General features: G+C 43.8%; 1 protein-coding gene across 2 annotated transcripts in view; it reads left to right on the top strand.

Annotated features, from left to right (window-relative positions):
• Nucleotides 1-11,634: 11,634 nt before the first annotated feature.
• The window catches only part of FBXO31 (F-box protein 31), a 43,700-nt gene continuing 35,785 nt past the window's right edge, over nucleotides 11,635-19,549 (top strand). The window contains exon 1 of one of the 2 annotated variants that reach the window (XM_081107529.1): nucleotides 11,635-12,038. In XM_081107529.1, coding sequence (XP_080963655.1) covers nucleotides 11,690-12,038 — 349 coding nt within the window. In that variant the 5' untranslated portion in view covers nucleotides 11,635-11,689. The remainder of the gene's footprint in view (nucleotides 12,039-19,549) is intronic. The other variant, XM_081107528.1, reaches the window with a different exon arrangement.

Here is a 19,549-nt window from a genome sequence, read left to right as displayed (position 1 = left end):
ATATTTACATGACGATTCATAACAGTAGCAACATTACAGTTATGAAGTAGCAACGAAAATAATTTTATGGTTGGGGTCACAACATGAGGAACTGTATTTAAAGGGCCAGAAGGTTGAGAACCACTGCACTAGAAGGTACATAGTTTAGATCACCCTACTCATGGAGACAGCAGAAATCCAATTAGTGCCATTTGCCGGCCACACCCAAGGACAAGTGAAGAGAGTAAATCTCATTTTGGTATATCAGCATAAAGCTGATGAATTCTACTGATACTCCTCTAATGCTCAGTCTATAAAACTCCACAAAATGAAGGCCCAGCAAGTGCTCTCCTGAATAATAAATTTAATTAAGTAAATAAATTTAAAGGTCAAAAGTAAGCTAATAGTTAGAATTTGGTTCTTTTCCACTTTGTTATAAATACAAGGATTATACTCGTCTTCCAAATATAAGGAGACATTTTAAAAACAATTTGGGACCTAGCTGGTTTGGCTCAGTGGATAGAGCGTTGGCCTGTAGACTGAAAGGTCCAGGGTTCCATCCCTGTCAAGGGCATATGCCCGGATTTTGGACTCAATCCCCAGTAGGGGGCATGTAGAAGGCAGCCGATCAATGATTCTCTCTCATCATTGATGTTTCTATCTCTCCCTCTCCCTTCTGCTCTGAAATCAATAAAAATCCTATATAATAATCCTATATAATAAAGAAGTAATATGCAAATTGACCATCACACTCTCACACAAGATGGCACACCCATGTCGTCACAAGATGGCTGCCCCCATGTGGTCATAAGATGGCCACCACAAGATGGCCAGCAGCGGAGGGCAGTTGGGGATGACCAGGCCGGCAGGGGAGCAGTTAGGCGTCGATCAGGCTGGCAGGGGAGTGGTTAGGAGGTGATCAGGCTGGCAGGCAGGTGAGCAGTTGGGAGCTAGCAGTCCCAGATTGTGAGAGGGATGTTCAACTGCCAGTTTAGTAAACCAGCAGTTGGGCATCCCCTGAGGGGTCCCAGATTGGAGAGGGTGCAGTCTGGGCTGAGGGACACCCCCATCCAAGTGCACGAATTTCGCGCACCAGGCCTCTAGTATATAATAAAATTTTAAAAATTTAGTAAATTATATCTTTTTATCCCTCCAGAATTTGGCAATTCTTAATGAGTGAATCATGGCAATACATCTCTTAGTATGAATTCAATAAGACCAGTTTCCAATTATAATCTTATCAACCAAGACTTTGGAATGCCATGTCTGAGAGAGACATGCCTGGACTCGATGTTAGCAGAAAGCCTAAAGGAAGGAAAATGACTTTGAAGCCAATAAGAGCCCTTCGGAGAAAAGCCTGGTACCTCACTTGGTCACATAGTTCAAGGCAGTCTTTCCAGGTAAGGAATGAAGATTGTTTTCCTGAGAGATGGTAAGAAAGGTACCTCAAGACATCATTGGGGACCTTAAGAACTTGAGGAATTTACCCAAGTATACAGGTAATGCAGGAAAACCTGGTGGCAACTAGGTGGCTCAACTTCTTTGGCCTGAGGCGCTCATTAAAGCTCAATCATGAGATTCCAGCAAAGCAGATTTTAAAAGAGCCTATACAGTCAGTTGCTGTTCTTATTGTGTTTATGTAAACAATCATGCCAAATTGAAACTAAACTTTTAGAAGAATATTTATTGATTTCAGAGAGGAAGGGAGAGTTAGAGACACAAAAATTAACAATAAGAGAGAATCATTGATCAGCTGCCTCTTACATGCCCCACACTAGGGATTGAGCCTGAAACCCAGGCATGTGCCCTGACTGGGAATCAAACTGTGACCTCCTGGTTCATGGATCAAGGCTCAACCACTGAGCCACACTGGCTGGGCCAAATTGTAACTAAACTTAATGCAATAAATGAATTGGTCTTAATATGGCACTTTAATGATAGTGAGGGTGGTTTTAGGGGGAAAAATTTTTGTTTCAATAGACTCTAATACACAGTCAAAATTAGACTAATTCAGTTAATTGTCTTCAAAATTTTATTTTTCACCTATGAATTGAACTGAATCTTAAATTTATTTTGTTTTCTAAAATATTTACCTACAACTCTCCAAACTAATGTTTCATTTTATCCCATCCTTTGACTTGGAATCAGTGAGTACTAAAATGTTTTTCCTTCCACTGGACCATTTGTCATAATTCTTGTTGTTCTAGCTTTGCCCCAATAATACTAAGATTTAAAACACAGTTTGTCCCCACCAAGTTACAAACCCTACTCATATTCAGGGAATATTACCTCTAGACACCATTGCCACCTCCTTCCATGCCCAGGCCTCATTGTCTCTCTGACAGAGAGCAAGGTTCTCTTGGCTCTGAAGAAAAATGTCACCCCCTTTCAGCAGCTACAGTAGAAACCCTGCACCCCTTTTCTCTGAGAGATTTCTGAAACAAGATCCTGGGGGAGCGGGGGGGGGGGGGGAGGGGGAATGTCGTAGTATGCAGTTAGACAGACCTGAGTACAGCAAGGACGATGGGCCAGGAACAGAAGGCCACCAGAATGGAAAGCCCCCAGTGCCTAGCTATGGACAATCAATTATAGGGTGACTTTTCATCCCCCAGCATATCATTGGTCATGCCGTTTGGCCCCCTGACCTTTCCTCCCTAGAGATAACATCTAGGTCTCAATTGTATTTCAACTCGAAGTCCAGATAAGCAATAAAACCAGCCACAGCTGATGTCAGGACTGGCTGCATTGAGTAATGATGCCCTGCCCTGGTGCCAGCCAATCAATCATTGGAGACTACAACCCTGAAAGGACACACTTGGAAAACTGCTGAGTATTCTATTAAGATCTTTCCCTGGGACCACCCCTAAATTCTCAACAGTAGAGTATTCTGAGAATCAAATCAATGATTTGGAATATGAGGAAGCAAAAAACACCCAATCAGAAGAACAAAAAGAAAAAAGAATCCAAAAAATATGAAGATAGTGTAAGGAGCCACTGGGACAACTTCAAGCGTACCAATATTTGCATTATGGGGGTGCCAGAAAGAGAAGAGAGAAAGCAAGATATTGAAAACCAATATGAAAAAAATGACAGGAACTTCCCCTACCTAGTGAAAGAAATAGACTTACAGGTCCAGGAAATGCAGAGAGTTCTAAACAAGAGGAACCAAAAGAGGCCCACACCAAGACACATCATAATTAAAAATACCAAGGGCTTGCCCTAACCGGTTTGGCTCAGTGGATAGAGTGTCGGCCTGCGGACTGAAGGGTCCCAGGTTCAATTCTGGTCAAGGGCATGTACCTGGGTTGCAGGCATATCCCCAGTGGGGGGTGTGCAGGAGGCAGCTGATCCGTGTTTCTCTCTCATCAATGTTTCTAACTCTCTATCCCTCTCCCTTCCTCTCTGTAAAGAGTAAGTAAAATATATTTTTTAAAAAAATACCAAGGGCTAAAGACAAAGAGAGAATCTTAAAAGCAGCAAGAGAAAAGCAGTTAGTTACCTACAAGGGAGTGACCATACAACTGTCAACTGATTTCTCAACAAGCACTGCAAACCAGAAGGGAGTGGCAAGAAATATTCAAGAAATATTGATGAATAGCAAGGTCCTAAAACCAAGATTACTCTACCCAGCAAAGGTATCATTTAGAATTGAAGGTCAGATAAAGAGCTTCACAGACAAGAAAAAGCTAAAGGAGTTCATCACCACCAAACCAGTATTACATGAAATGTTGAAGGGCATTCTTTAAGATGAGAAAGAAGGAAAAGGAGGAGAAGGAGGAGGAGGAGGAGAAAAAATATGAATATAAAATGGCAAAAAATACATATCTATCAATGATTGAATCTAAAAATAAAAATAAATGAATAAGGAATCTAATGAACAAAATAAACTGATTAATAAAATAGAACCAGAGGCATGGAAACATGGAACAATGACGAATCTCAGAGGGAAGAGGGTTGGAGGGGGCAGAAAGAGATTAACCAAAGATCTTACATGCATTGCCTATGGATACAGACAATAGGATGGTGAAGGCCTGGGGTGGGGCTGGAACTGGGTGGAGGGGGATAAAAGGGAGACATCTGCAATACTTAAAACAATAAAGATTTTTAAAAATAAGAAATAAAATCCTTAGGATGGAGGAACCAGTGCCCTCTCCCTCCCATGCCTTTCCCCTCTCTCTCCACCCAGGCACATTATCATTAGCTTCCTCACTCCCAAGCTCCAAGAGCCCTACCTTTGCCTCTATAACTTGTTTCCTAAGCCCATTTCTTCCAGGAATTACCGTTTTAACTCTGTAATTTCCTCAATAAATGTAGTCTTACAGTTTTGCATCTTGCTCTGAATTCCTTCCTAGCCAGAACCCAAGCACTGATGATGCTGAACCTAGTTTTGGTCTAACCCAGCCGTGGGCAAACTACGGCCCGCGGGCCGGATCCGGTCCGCTTGAAATGAATAAAACTAAAAAACAAAAAGACCGTACCCTTTTATGTAATGATGTTTACTTTGAATTTATATGAGTTCACACAAACACTCCATCCATGCTTTTGTTCCGGCCCTCCGGTCCAGTTTAAGAACCCATTCTGGCCCTCGAGTCAAAAAGTTTGCCCACCCCTGGTCTAACCCCATGGGTCAGATACCTGGTGCCATTCCTGCTGCCTACAACACATCTATCTATATGAACAGCAATCGATTCTTTGGCTGTTTTTGCTCTTTAATATCTAATACTTTGAAAGATTATCATATTTCCAGGATTTTGGCCCTTTTAAGTTTGTAAAAGCCTTTTTTATATGCCTGTTTGATAAAGTAACTGGAGTGTGCTAATATGCATTACTATACAAATGTATAAGATATATTTCTTTTTTTAAAATATATTTTATTGATTTTTTACAGAGAGGAAGGGAGAGGGATAGAGAGCTAGAAACATCGATGAGTGAAACATCGACCAGCTGCCTCTTGCACACCCCCGACTAGGGATGTGCCCGCAACCAAGGTACATGCCCTTGGCCGGAATCGAACCCGAGACCCTTCAGTCCGCAGGCCGACGCTCTATCCACTGAGCCAAATCGGTCAGGGCAAGATATATTTCTTAAAGTGATTTTAATACAGTTGGAATTTTTTTCTTTATAGAGAAGCAAGTTTGTTAGAGTTCCCATGCAATTATTCCCCACCACCAAAGCAATGATGTTAGTTGTAGCTCTTTATTCTGTCTACAAAAGAACAGTGGATTTGTGCATGTCACTTGCTGTCTCACATATTCTTTTTTCCTCTTTCTGTCACAGTTCTTTACCTTTAAAATCTGATAATATATAGTTAATAAAGAACACTTGGAAATTTTATCTGGTTTCCAAAATTCCAAAGATTTAAGCTTCCAGTGTACTGTCTTGATTGTTTTTATTCCGTGAAGATTGAAAAAAAAATATACAGTAAGTGCTTATTATGTACCTACCTTCTGCCAAACACAAAATGATCAGTTTTGAAGTACAAAGGGATTTTTATGATACTTAGTATTGATTGGTGAGTGCTTTCTTGGCTTAGTGCTACTTTGTAAGAAATGGACCTCTCATTCTCTTGCTGGATAACTGTTCCAAATGCAAGAGGGAGAAATAAATTATCTGGCATATGGGAGTGGGGGGAAGGGAAGGAGAGTTTCATATTTTCCTAGTCCCTTAAGCATCCATAAAGCATTACCAAATTACCGGGAGGCCTTGGTTCATTGTAATAGCCTCAAGGGATTAGCCTCAAGGGCTATGCTAGTGTTGGGACTGGATTACTCTTTGAGATTTTCAAGTACTGAAGTCCACATTTACAGTGGTTGTTATAGTCCTATCCCTAAGCTTGAGCTCCTACTTGAATCTAAAATCATATATTCTGCCTGGCCGGTGTGGCTCAGTGGTTGACTATTGATTTATGAACTAGGAGGTCATGGTTGGATTCCAGTCAGGACACATGCCCGGGGTTATGGGCTCAATCCCCAGGAGGGAGCGTTCAGGATGCAGCCAAATAGATGATTCTCCCATCAATGATGTTTCTTTCCCTCTCCCTTCCTATCTGAAATTAACAAACATAGATTAAAAAATAAAATAGAAAAAAAACCAAAAAATTAAAAATAATAATTAAAATAAAATAAAAACAGATATCCCTACATATTTCTCAGGAAATCATCCAATTCAGTTGGTGTGTAAAGGTTTCTCATAAGCATAATTTCCATTTTAGGCTAGCATGTTTGAATAAATAATTAATGAGACTTAAAATGTATTACTTTAGGCCCTAGCTGGTTTGGCTCAGTGGACAGAGCGTCAGCCTGAAGACTGAAGTGTCCCGGGCTTGGTTCTGATCAAGAGCACATGCCAGGTTGCAGGCTTGATCCCCAGTAGGGATATGCAGGAGGCAGCTGATCAGTGATTCTCTCTCATTATTGATGTTTCTATCTCTCCTTCTCCCTTCCCCTCTAAAACCAAATACACATATATATATATATAATTTTTTTTTTTAAGAAGTATTAATTTAGGCCCTGGCCAGGTTAACTCAGTTGGTTAGAGCATCATCCCGATATGCCAAGGTTGCAGGTTCAATCTCATCAGGGCGCATACAAGAAGCAATCACTTTGGGTTTGGGGGTATGGTGGAGGGCATGGAGGGGATAAATGGTGATAGAAAATTTCAATTAAATTAAAGAAGATGCAGCAAATGAATGCATAAATTAGTGGACCAACAAATAAATGTTTCCCTCTCTAAAATTTTTTTAAAAAGTAACTTCATGTAACTTTTGAAAACAAGTGTGCTTGAGTGTATGTGAAAAATTTCATGTGCCTCCGATTGCAGTTTAATAGAAGTTTGATGTAGTGAAAAATATTCAGAGTGGTAAATTGATATTGTTCATGAATTATTTTAAGGTAGCTAATATAAACATAGTATGATTTATTTTTAGTTGAATAACAAATATTACAGTTCCTTGAAACAACCCATAAAAAAGGGGAAAGCAAAAGCACATCTTTCACTTAAATTTATTTAGTGTTTTCTCCAGGAATCTCCTGGTGCTTTTAAACTATCAAATAATCATTGTAGAAAGCCAAGCAGTGTCAGTTTTAAAGAACTCTTACCCTATTCCTTTTTCCATAACATTAAATGACCATAATCATGGGGGAAATAATTTAACCGATAAGAATTGAATATGACATCACAGCATTATTGAGTAACGCAGCTGTAAATCATGCTAGCTATTTCTAAGAATCTGTCAAATGGGGCGTGAAACAGTAACCTGCTCTAGAACACATTAGGGTTATTTTTGCCACACTCAATATGGAGGGCAAGGCACACTGAGAAGTAGTTCACCTCCTCAGGCCTGTCCCGCCTCTCCTCTTTCTGATTGGAAGACATATTCCACCCTGGAAGTCCTCTGGGACACTATTGGCCCGTTGTCCAATCTGTCCTGTGTCACCTCCTTGCTCTTTAGAACAAGTAAACAAACAAGTATTGCTCAAGAGGAGCGCATGAGCTATTCTCAGAAAGAATTCAGTCAGGAAGATTTTGCAGTTGACACCCAGTAGATGCAATCTGTGGGAGTGTCCTCACCGGATCCTGGGAGGTTTTGCAAAAGAGACCCTGTACTAGAATGCTTCCTCCCTGTGAAGCTCTGCCTCTGGGGTTCAACTTTAAAAATCAACAAACTAGTGCATCCAGGAAAGCCATGGCAAATCATTCAGATAACCTAACATTATTTCTTAAATGAGTGAATAACAACTGATGGAACTGGGTAACATTCCAAGGGTTTTGCTGTTGTTGTTTGCTTGTTTAATTCTAAATACATTTCAATGGATTGTTTTTCCAGCGTTTGCCCATACAGTATATGCGGCAGTTAAGGGATGCAACTGTTCAGACTCTCATTTTAAACCATGAACTTCTTGTTTAGCCTATGAATGTTTTCCCTTCACCCTGACTGTTTCTGCTGGGCAATGGGTAAGATGACATTTTTCACGTCTAACAGCATGCATCAAGTTAACATGGCTTACTACTTTCAGTGACTTTCCAGGCAACCAATTAAAAAATGCCCTGTCCTATATTCTACTTATTTCCTTAGATGTTACCAGTTCTCACTAACAAAGAGTTCATTGTTGTAGTATTAAAACAAATGATCTGTTTTATCTAGTTTTTCCTCATTTTATTATGATCCTCCTTAATGTTCTTTGTAAAGGATACAAGTTCTGCCGTAACCGGTTTGGCTCAGTGGATAGAGCATCGGCCTGCGGACTGAAAGGTCCCAGGTTCGATTACGGTCAAGGGCATGTACCTTGGTTTCGGGCACATCCCCAGTAGGAGGTGTGCAGGAGGCGGCTGATCGATGTTTCTCTCTCATCGATGTTTCTGACTCTCTATCCCTCTCCTTCCTCTCTGTAAAAAATCAATAAAATATATATTTAAAAAAAATAAAAAATAAAAATAAAAAAAAGGATACAAGTTCTGTATGAGGGATTATAAAATTGTTCAAAGACACATAATGCTTTCAGCATTCAACATGTGAAAGTTCTCCGCTATATTCAAAGTCTTTCCCTTCTGGCTCCTCTACACCAACATGGATTACCCAAGCTCTCACAGCTGTCTTTTTCTTTCTGTTCTGATGGTCTGCACCAGTTCAATCCTTCAACATCTTTGTGAGTTATTGTACACAGCCTTCCTGCTATAAAGGATATATAGGTGTATCTTTTAGTTGCATAATTCAAATTATGAACACAGAATAGTTTAGCCATTTTATTAAAGATGAAAATTTGAACAAATTAATTTGTACATTTTAATATACTCTAAGCTCCCCTAGAAGAAAAATACAGTTTATTAATAGGGCCTACTAGGGAATAGATAAATTTCTTTAAAACTGATTGAGATGTAACAGTGGCAAGGATCATGCTTTAGAATAGAACCTATGGATCCACACTGAACATAGCACATAGGCTAGTCAGGCATTCTGTAAATTTTTATTATATTATTTGGTACATTGCTGAGATATTTCCTAGCTTGGATGGTGATGGTGATGATGATAGCCCAACAGTCTATTCTATGTCTGTTTGGTTCACATTCCTCCTTGTTTAATCTTTTAGCCAGTGTATTTGTTTCTCTTTTTTTCATTCAACAAACATTTATTCAGTAAACATTCACTGACTGCATGAAGGGTTAGTACATCTGTCATGTTGCGAGGGTTACATCTAGTAAAGCCAAAGGAAGCAAGTGTCTACAATAAAACAATATGATGGTGCTTGTAATAAAGGGACCATCCTTCCTAGAAGGGGGTACCATTAGAGGACAAGAAGGAAGGGGGTTGGATTTAAAGGCACAGACTGGGGAGATGGGACTTCCTGGCAAAGGAGACAGCTTGAGCAAAGTGACAGAGATGTGACAAGACATGGTGAGTTTTGGCTAAGGAATCTGGTGGCACTGATTGAAAGATGTGTGTGGGGAATGAGGAGGCCAGGCTGGAGGATAGGACCAGATAGTGAGCTATTTTGTGTGATATAATAAGGAGTCAATAGGCCCACTAAGTACTTTTAAATAGGTGAGTGATAAGATGAGTCTGCTTTTACTTATGTTACTGTTTGAAGGAAGCCAGTTCTGGCAACTACAGAGGATGGATGGGAAAACGTTCTATATGCAGGTAGGTCAATTTGATGTTATTTTTCATATATATATATATATATATATATATATATATATATATACACATTGTCATATATATATGTACATATATATATATATGACAATGTATATATTTTCTATTGATTTAGAAGCGAGAGGAAGAGAGAAAGAAACATCAATGATGAGAGAGAGTCATCAATCGCCTGCCTCCTACATGCCCCCTACTGGGGATTGAGCCCGAAACCCGGGTATATGCTCTGACTGGGAACTGAACCGTGACCTCCTGGTTCATAGGTTGACACTCAACCACTGAGCCACACTGGCCGGCCAGGCATCAGTGGCATTCTTAAGACAGGGCTCAGGAGTGGAGCCCCAAGCCCACCCTAAAACCATTGGGTCTGGCCTGTGGGGTGAGGGGAGAGGACACAGGTCTCTGTGCAAAGCTCTTTCTATCACAACTCGTGGCATCAAAACTAAGGTCACCGTTGTGGGGAATGGGACATCCTGTGCTGCTGATGGAGGACACAGCGGCTTATCCGCGCTATTTCTGACCAAGGTGTTGTTTTTCCATTGTGTAGACCTAAGATGGTAAACATTTGAACTAAGGCACTGCTATTTTTTTTTGTCAAAAGATGCACTTCCCCATTTATGGGATTCTGTGGACTAGGGTAGACTGCCCTCTTTTCTGCTTAGAGATTTCCTTATGGAGGTGGTGGTGGATAACCAGGAATTTGTGGAGGTTGGGCCCAGGGAAACTGGCAGGATTAGTCTTTTCTATTAGATCAGCAAGACCCCACACCAAACCAGAAACACTGGGTTTGCCAGTGGATTCTTAGCTTCCATTTAGATTCTGGGCAACTCTTCCAGCACTTCAGGGCATTGAAGTAAGTCTTGATCAGAAAGGAGTTGTAGAGCTGCTACTATAGCATCCGTACCCCTGGCTCTCCTCTCTGATGACAATAACAGTTTCTTGTTATGAGTTATTTAAGGTGAAGCCACTTTCAAGAGGTAGCTGTACAGAGCCTCTAGAACACACGTGCCCTGGAGCATAGTAAACAAGGTAACAAGATCACTGACAGATGACACAGGATTTATCACGTAGCATGATTTCCCCCCTCCACTGTAATAAGGGCAAAAATGAGTGAATGTTAGTTTTTCGATAGAAGAGCTGACAGGCACAATTTAGGGTTCTATTTGGCTTACCTAGTTCGTAGAGCTTTAACAGTTGGCAATGCTTCCACCTGCCACTTAATCTCGCCTTCTGTGAGCAGCAATCTTGGGGGCCATTTGGAGCTTTCTTTGCGAGGGGAGGGGGTCCTGGGGAGGAAGATGTCCTTGGGGAATCCTGGGGGCCAGTCCTTGGGGCTCCCCTCAGGGGAGGTCCTAGCGGTTCTGGTGGGGGTCCGTGGGGCCCTCAGAGAGGGTCCTGGAGGGATACATGGACGGAGGTTCTTTGGGAGTTCTCTGGACCGTCCTGGGGAGGGGATCCTTGGGTCATTGGGGGAGGGGGGTGGAATGTCCTCCGGGGGATCCTTAGGGCCATCCTTGGCGCGGCAGACACACCTGAAGGCGCTCCTGGTTGAGGAGCGGCCTCCGCGAGCCGAGCCAGGTCAGCGCAGTGGGTTGCGCGTCAGCCCTATGCTCTGCAGGGGGTGGATTCGGTCCTCACACGCGGCAGCTCACCCTTTTGCTGCCCACACTCACGTCTTTAGTCGGGAAGGGGCGGCCGTGGCGCGTTTGTGGGTGACATTCTTTTCCCGTGCGAGCTCCGCGAGGGGGACAGGAGGCCCGCAGACCTCAGGCGAGCCGAGGCCAGAGCCCCCGGGGGTCGCCGGCCCTTTAGGAGAGGGCGCGGCGGATCACCCACCCCCGCAGGCCGGGCTCCCCGGGGCGGGGCCTCTGCAGGTCCCCCTTGGGGGCGGGGCCGAGGCGAGTGGGGGGCGTGGCTAGGTTTCCGACTGGGCGGGGCTGGGCGCTGTTGGGCGGGACTAGGCCTGGGGGCTCGGCTGGGCGCTCCCGCGGGGCGGGGCCGGCTGACAGCGGCGCAGGCGCAGGCGCGGCGGCGGCGGCGGCGGCGGTTACGCGGACGGGCATGGCGGTGTGCGCTCGTCTCTGTGGGGTGGGCCCTTCGCGGGGGTGTCGGCGCCGCCAGCAGCGCCGGGACCCGGCCGAGACGGCGGCGGCCGACAGCGAGCCGGACACGGACCTGGAAGAGGAGCGCATCGAGGCGGGCGCGGCGGAGCTGTGCAGTGAGTGGAGCGGCCGGAGCTCGAGCCCCTCGCCACCCCCGCGCTGCTCGCTGCTGGAGCTGCCTCCCGAGCTGCTGGTGGAGATCTTCGCCTCGCTGCCCGGCACTGACCTGCCCAGCCTGGCCCAGGTCTGCACCAAGTTCTGTCGCATCCTGCACAACGACACCATCTGGAGACGGCGCTGCCGGGAGGGTGCGTGCAGGGTAGCGGGGGTCCGGGCCTGGAGGGGGCTCGTGGGGGAAGGTTCGGGGCTTGGGAGGGTGCTCGGAGATCCGGTGGCAGGTGTACGGGCCTGGAAGGGGTCTGAGGTCCCCAAGGGCCCTGGACAGAGACCTGCCATAGTCGGGGGCCTTATGAGCAGGGTGGACTCGGGGGTCTCGGCTCCCCATGGGCCCTAGATGGAGACCTGCCACAGATCGGGAAGCACCAGGGGCGGTCCCGGTTGTGTGTGTGTGTGTGTGTGTGTGTGTGTGTGTGTGTGTTGGGGGGAGGGGCGGTCCCGCCACAGATCCGGGGCGCGGTGGCGGGCGAGGTAGCGTTCTCCGTGGGCATTGGGGTGCTCGGGAGAGGGATGAGGGATCTCTCCCAGCTGCGGGAACTGGACGCCACGGAGCCAAGGGAATTGACGCGAGCTGGGTGGGGGTGGGGGTGGGGGTCCTTGTAGGTGTGAGACCCTGGAGGTTTAGGCCAAGCAGTAACCTGACATCTGCAGGCGCCCTCCTGGATCCCAGCCCTTTGGGCGCGGGGTGGGGGTGAGAAGCAGAGGAGAGCGATCAAGGTGGACTTGAGTAGGTGTGGAGCAGAGGGGGTGTTTGGAGATTCTTCTGAGAGAAGGACTGGCGTGTGGACAGGTGGGTGGAGCTGGGTAGTGCTGGAGTGGTTGCTGTCTCCCTCAGGGATGCTGGTGGCATCAGTGAGGGTAGCGAGTAGTTTTGTAACAAATCCCAGGAGGGTTTACTTAATCCAGAGTGCAAGGCCCTCTTCGTTTAAACCTTGACAAATCTTTGATGTTCAATAAGCTCCCATATATTGGTAAACAGGATAGGTAAGAAAAAATCTGAACAACGCAGAACAGCAAAAGAATGAAAGTAAGAATCATCAGGGAGCATTTGAGATCTTGCTGCCTGGCATGTGTCATCAGCTTGGCTCAAATAAACTTTTTTTTTTTTTTTAAGGTAAGAATCATCAGAGTCCCTACAATAAAAAGTAAACCCTTAAAATTTTGGAAAATATCTCTCCATGTACACATGTAGAGTCATGTACATGTTTTTACTTAAATGAGATACTATGTAAATTACCTTAGAGACAGTTTAGCATAAGAAAGCTTCATACTATTCCCCTGCATACATGTGCCACAGACTAGTTCCCTACTGATAGGCTTAAATTTGCAATGTTTCCTTGTCATAAACAGTGCTTCCAAGATTGCCTGTGTACATTTCATAGGAATTTATGAGACATACCAGCACCTTTTAGAACTTCTGAGATTATCTTCTTAGTGTGTACTTCCCAAAGAGGGAGTACGGGTAGTAGGATAGCACATTGATAACACCTTAGCTACTCATTGCCCAGCTGTTGGAATTTGCACGCCCAGGAAGGCTACATGAGAAGGCCTCCTTTCTCACATCTTCCTGGACAAGGGGATCAGCCAGTCGTCTTCTCTCTCCCGTAAACCTCAATGCCTAAGACTCCGGATTTGTAGTGATCAGGGCAGGCTCTGTGTATCTGCGGAGAGATCCTGGACATGCTGCTTCACCTGCCCAAGTATTAGTGGGAAGTACTGTCCCGTAGGGTCATTTTGGGGGTTAAATAAGATGATACATGTGAAGCCCTCACCTTCTAAATGGTGGGTGTTTAATTATGCTTCATGGCTATTTTTTCTTAATTTTTTTATTGATTTTGAGAGAGAGAGAGAGAGAGAGAGAGAGAGAGAGAGAAAGAGAGAGAGATGGAAACAAGAATCAGTGGTTTCCTGTATGCACCCCGATTGGGATCATACCGGCAACCTGGATATGTGTCCAAACCGGGAACTGAACGTGAAGCATTTTGGTGTACAGGACAACGCTCCAACCAGCTGAGCCACACCGGCGCTATGTGCTGGTTCATTCTTTGAAGAGGCCAGACTTTTGTTCCTTCACTTATTTTTTTTCCCATTATACCCAGTATGACAGTGAACAATCTCATATGTGTTTCTTTGGACACAGATAAGTTTGAAAATTTTCCTAAGAAATACTAGTATATCCAGAAGCAATGTTGCCGGGCAGTGGGCTTTGAGATTTGCAGGTTTTGTTTTTTTAGATTTGAAGTTTTACTAGATACTATCCAGTTATTTCCTGGAATGGTTTTACCTATTTACACACCAGAAAAGTCACAAAATATAAAATACAAATGCCCGGTACGCATTATCACAAAATAGCTGCCTTTTGTGGACCAGGTTATCTCACTTAACCCAATATCTGCTAGGTTGTCTCTAATTGAATGATCCATCTTTTAAAATGTGTGCCACGCTGGATGAGAGGCAGCATCTCAGCTTAATTTGCATATGCCTGATAACTAGTAAGGATGCACATTTCAGAAATAAAGTTATTGGAAATTTGGATTTTTTTTACTTGCTTATCCTTAACCTTTGCCCTCTTTTTCTGTTGTTATTTTTCTTATTGACTTGTGGGTTTTTTTTAATTTAATCTGGGTAGATTTCTGTTTAATATATTGCAAAATATTTTCTATGAAGATGGTTGACAGTTAGGTCTTTGATTTCACTATTTCATTCTCATAGCTTTAATTTCCAGCTTATCTAGGTCAATAAATGGACAATCCTATAGTTGTCTCCAAGAGTTAGTATAATTGTGATTGGATTTATATGTAAGAATAGTTGTGTACAAGACAAGTGTGGTCTCAACTCTCTGATCCCCACAATTTTATCTTTCCTGAACTAGACATTAGATTATAGTGGGTGTTAATGAGGCCAAAGTCAAGTCTATGTGGGTGAAAACCAAAGCTCTCCCAGCCTTGGTAAATAGAAGTCAGGATCTCAGACTGGTTGAGGAGGTGGATGGTCCTAGCCTAGCCCATCAGGTTTCCTGATGGGATAATGATGGATCCAGTTTTTAGTGTCTTGGGAGAGTGAGTGAGACTAACTAATGAATTTGAATGTTTACTACTCAATGTTTATGTGTTTGCTTTCTGTGTTTTGATAATTGGGTTTTCCAGAACAGAAAACAAGCCACAAGAAAAACAGGATGCCATACACCTGTGTTATTGCCTCAAAGCCTTTGGGGCCATGATTAACTTTAAGGGTGCCAACAAGGCATGTCTGTTTAATAGCTCTTTCTAAAATGATAGGATGATTTTGGGGCAGGGGGGAGCTACACTAGAAACTTAAAATGAAGTAGCTTTTTATATTGTTTGGTAAAAAGTTCACTATTTCCAGTGTCCTGGTAGTAATATATTCGCAATAATAAATCAGTTATTTTTGTAGAACTTGGGCCATTGTAGCCCCCTGCATGTCGGAACTGTGGGAGTAAATATTTCCTAGTGGTATTTCTCTGGGCAGATAAAAAGACTGCTATTGAGAAGCCAAATTGGTGCTCCTGATTTGGGGCAAGTATGTGACAAAACAGGTGATATTTTCCCCTCTTACAGGACACCAAACACAGTCTTCCAGGCAGGGGCGGGTAGATGGAGGGTAAACACGTTTTGATGCATCATTCCTTTGGCTACAGGCCTCCTGCATGTGGGACTATAAATAAGTCATCATTTCGCAGAGTACCAGGGGTGCAAGCCAAGTACATTATTTTGCCTTTGACCCTGGCGGTGCTTTTTTTGGTTAATACTTCACCATCTAGTTGGTGGATTTTTAAATGCTCGCCAATTTTAACACTGTTAATTTATGCAATGTTTCATGAAGTCTACCTAATGCTAACGAGTTTACAAAATTCAGACCATAGTTCTAAATCAGAGTATTCAAGTAATAACAGAAGATAAATAAAAAAAGAGAAATACTCATATATGTATTTTTCCATTTAACATTGAACTCTAAATATTGAGTCATAATAATTTCACATTTTTCAGCTCAGTGCCTGCTGCCACTATCAGGTTTTGAATTAATAATATGTAATTTCCCCATATCTTTCCTTCATGGTAAGTGGTTTTAATGACACAGGGAAGAATATTTGTATAATAGTTTGATCAGTTATAGGTGTAATGTGGGTTTACATTCCAACAGAATTAGAAATATCATTTTTCCATAATGTGTGATCTTTATGACAGAAATGGGAAATTAAAAACCAATACTTAATTTTGTTTTTGCATCTAGAAGAAAATGCTACTTTCTGTTTGATATACTGATGCAAAATATGAGAAATGTGGCTTTTATTCAATGTGGCTGAAATTGGAAGGGCCATCGCTGGAAGAGGTGAAATGGGCAAGTTGTTGGTCTTAAGATTGGCTTAAGAAATATGTGTTGCCTGGCCAGCATGGCTCAGTGAGGGTCAATCTATGAATCAGGAGGTGACAGTTCGATTCCTGGTCAGGACACGTGTCCAGGTTGCAGCTCGATCCCCAGTGTAGGGCGTGCAGGAGGCAGCTGAATCATTGATTCTCTCTCATCTTTGATGTTTCTATCTCTTTCTCCCTGTTTCTTCCTCTCTGAAATCAATAAAAAAATTTTTTAAATACTCTTTAAAAAATAAAAAATAAATATTTTTGATTCCTGTTAACCAGATACTTCTTGAGCCCACCAGGGAAGGTGGGTTGGCAGTTGGATAAACAAACTGTCCAGGTCATAGAAACACATGTCTCTCAATCATGAGAAGAGAAAGCCAGTCTACCTACTGGACTTACAGTAGGATCGCAAAACTACAGGGGAAACCTTTATCCTTTTCCTCTGCTTTGCTAGTTGGAAGGACTATAGGTCTCTGTATTTTTACAAGTTGAATCTCATGTGCTGCTTCATAGAGAAACCTAGCCCTTTCAGTTAGCAAAGTAAAAAAGGATAAAGAAAAATGGTGCCTCCTAAGACTTCCTGTTTTTTAACCTTATGAAAGTGAGCTGGAAAGTGAGTCTGGTACCCAGAAAGCATTGAGTAAAGATTTCCCCTTGGCCCTATTTAATTGGACAGACACTGGTGACTTGCCAAAAACAATTGGTTGGTTGTTAGAGATCCAGGCACTGCCGTTTTTACTGTGTTTATTAAATGATTATGTAATGTGCCCTAACTGGTTTGGCTCAGTGGATAGAGCGTCGGCCTGCGGACTCAAGGGTCCCAGGTTCGATCTGGTCAAGGTCATATACCTTGGTTGTGGGCAGATACCCACTGGGGAGTGTGCAGGAGGCAGCTGATCGATGTTTCTCTCTCATCGATGTTTCTAACTCTCTATCCCTCTCCCTCCCTCTCTGTAAAAAATCAATAAAATATATTTTTAAAAAAAGAAAAAAGAAAAAAATGATTATGTAATGCATTTGAAGATCTGAGTTTGTCTTTCTGGCTGTAAAGGGCATGCAAATAAATACAAGGGCGACTTTGGGCCTTTGGGGAGGAACAAGTGTCCTCCCCCAAATCAGGCCCTTTCAGGAGATGGCCTGGGTTCCAAACTTATGAGTCAGCGTCCTTTGCCAGTGATGCCATCACTATCCACTCAGTGGCGATGGAGAGTAAACCTGGAATTGCCAGGCCTGCTTGTCTAGTATTGGTGGAGGAATAGGGACGTGTCTGGAATATTATGCCCTAGCTGGTTTGGCTCAGTGAATAGAGAGTCAGTGGATGGAAGGGTCACAGGTTCGATTCCGGTCAAGGGCACATGCCTGGGTTGTGGACTTGATCCCCACTAGGAAACATCCAGGAGGCAGCCAATCAATGATTCTTTCTCATCACTGATGTTTCTAACTCTCTTTCCCTCTCCCTTCCTCTCTGAAATCAATAAAGATATATTAAAAAAAAAAAAAAAAGCAGCCAGTGTGAGATGATGGCAGTCAGACCATGGGCTTATCTCCTGGTCTCAAAATGGGTACTGAGGCAGAGCAGGTGTGTGTGCACTCAGGAGGAACGGGTGTGTGTGATAACAGATGGGCCTTAGCCTGAGTGGGTCTCCTGAGGCCCTGGGGTGGGGGTACCTGTCATGGGAGCCGTTTGGGGGTCAAAGTCATCTAACTGGAAGAGCAAAGTTTCTCAAGGTCCCTATTGGCATCCAGACTGTTTATCTTTGCAGGGGTGGACCTGTTGGGAATAGTCACACTGATTTATGTAGGTGGTTTCAGCTGTCCTCAGGAACTATTTGTGTAGCATCCTGAATGTTCTAGTTTAATAGGAGGCTCCTATGGGCCATGTCCAGGTTTTGTTTTTTACATTCTTTCCCATCCGAAGATGAGCTGGGTGCAGAGTGTTTTCTACATTGGCTACATTATTATATTTTTAAAGGGCATTACATGCATCTGCAATAATAGCTGAGTAAAGCAGCTGCTAGAGAATCCACAGGGGGCTTGAAATTAGGGCTCTGTTGTTGAGGATTGTTCTTGAATATTCGCTCAAGAGGAGCTGTGTCAGGAAACCTAGGCACCTCCATACCCCACTCCTCCTTCTGCCCGCTCCCGCCCTCTTGCCTTTAGCTTATTTTTTAGCCTCGGAAGTAAAAGTTTTAACCATATTTTATTAAGGGTTACAGTTATCTTCTAATTTAGTACAAACAAAAATGCAGTCTTTCCGCTCCATACCGCCTTTTAGTTTTATTTAGAAGACTGAGAGTTTACAGCAGGTAGGAAACAAGCCAGCAGCATTCCTCTAGTCACTCCGCCCCTTCTCCTTGGCTCCCTCCCGCTTGCCAGGTGCCAAATCTGGGGTGCACCTTCCTTTCCTCCTGTCTCCCTTACCTGGTGGTACAGTGGCCTCCTCACTGGACACCCCCCAACTTGTGTTTCCAGGTGCATCTCTGCTGGCTCCACCCACAGGTTAATAGTCCACTCTGCAGGCCCTGCCCATGCTGCCTTTCTCCCTAAGACTTCAGTGCTTCTGTGTTGCCTGTGGACCTCGTCTCTGACATTCCAGCCCCTCCAGGACCAAGAGAGAACCTCCCTTTCCAGACTTAGCTCGTGTGCCCACAAGCTTGCTTCAGATGGTGTCCTAGCACCGTGCCTTTCCAAGGTGGCAGAGTTCCCTTCTAAGTGCTGTTTTTTGGGACAAGGAGGCTAAGTCCTCTCTAACTATAGTCTCCCAATACCGAGGCAGTGCACAGAGTAATGACGTCAGCTTTCTTTTTCCCCTTCTTTTCCAGTGCAAAGTGTGTCTAGATCTCAGCCACACTGGCACGGGTACCATCTTCTCTTTTAGGAAAGGAGCCTGAAGAAGCAGATGTGTGTCCATTGGGCTCTCCTGTGGGGGCTAGAGAGTAGAAAAGAGAGAGAGAAAACTCTTGTATGCCATTCCCACCCATTGAGACTGACTAGATTCAGTGCATACTCAGAAATGTGCTGCCTGGCTAGGTAGATCAGATGGTTGGAGCATCGTCCTGTACACCAAAAGAGAAATGTGCTGCCTGGCTAGGTAGATCAGATGGTTGGAACATTGTCCTGTACACCAAAAGATTGCAGGTTCGATTCCTCGTTGGCACATATCTAGGTTGTGGGTTTTATCCTCGGTCGGGGCACGTATAGGAGGTAACTGATAGTGTCTTTCTCTCCCCACTTCCAACCCCCCTCTTCCCCGCTCCACACCC

The sequence above is a fragment of the Myotis nattereri genome, assembly GCF_964212035.1.
Source record: "Myotis nattereri genome assembly, chromosome: 15".
NCBI classification, from domain to species: Eukaryota; Metazoa; Chordata; class Mammalia; order Chiroptera; family Vespertilionidae; genus Myotis; species Myotis nattereri.
Note: the sequence above shows the minus strand (reverse complement) of the source record. Positions and strands in the feature narration are given on the sequence as shown.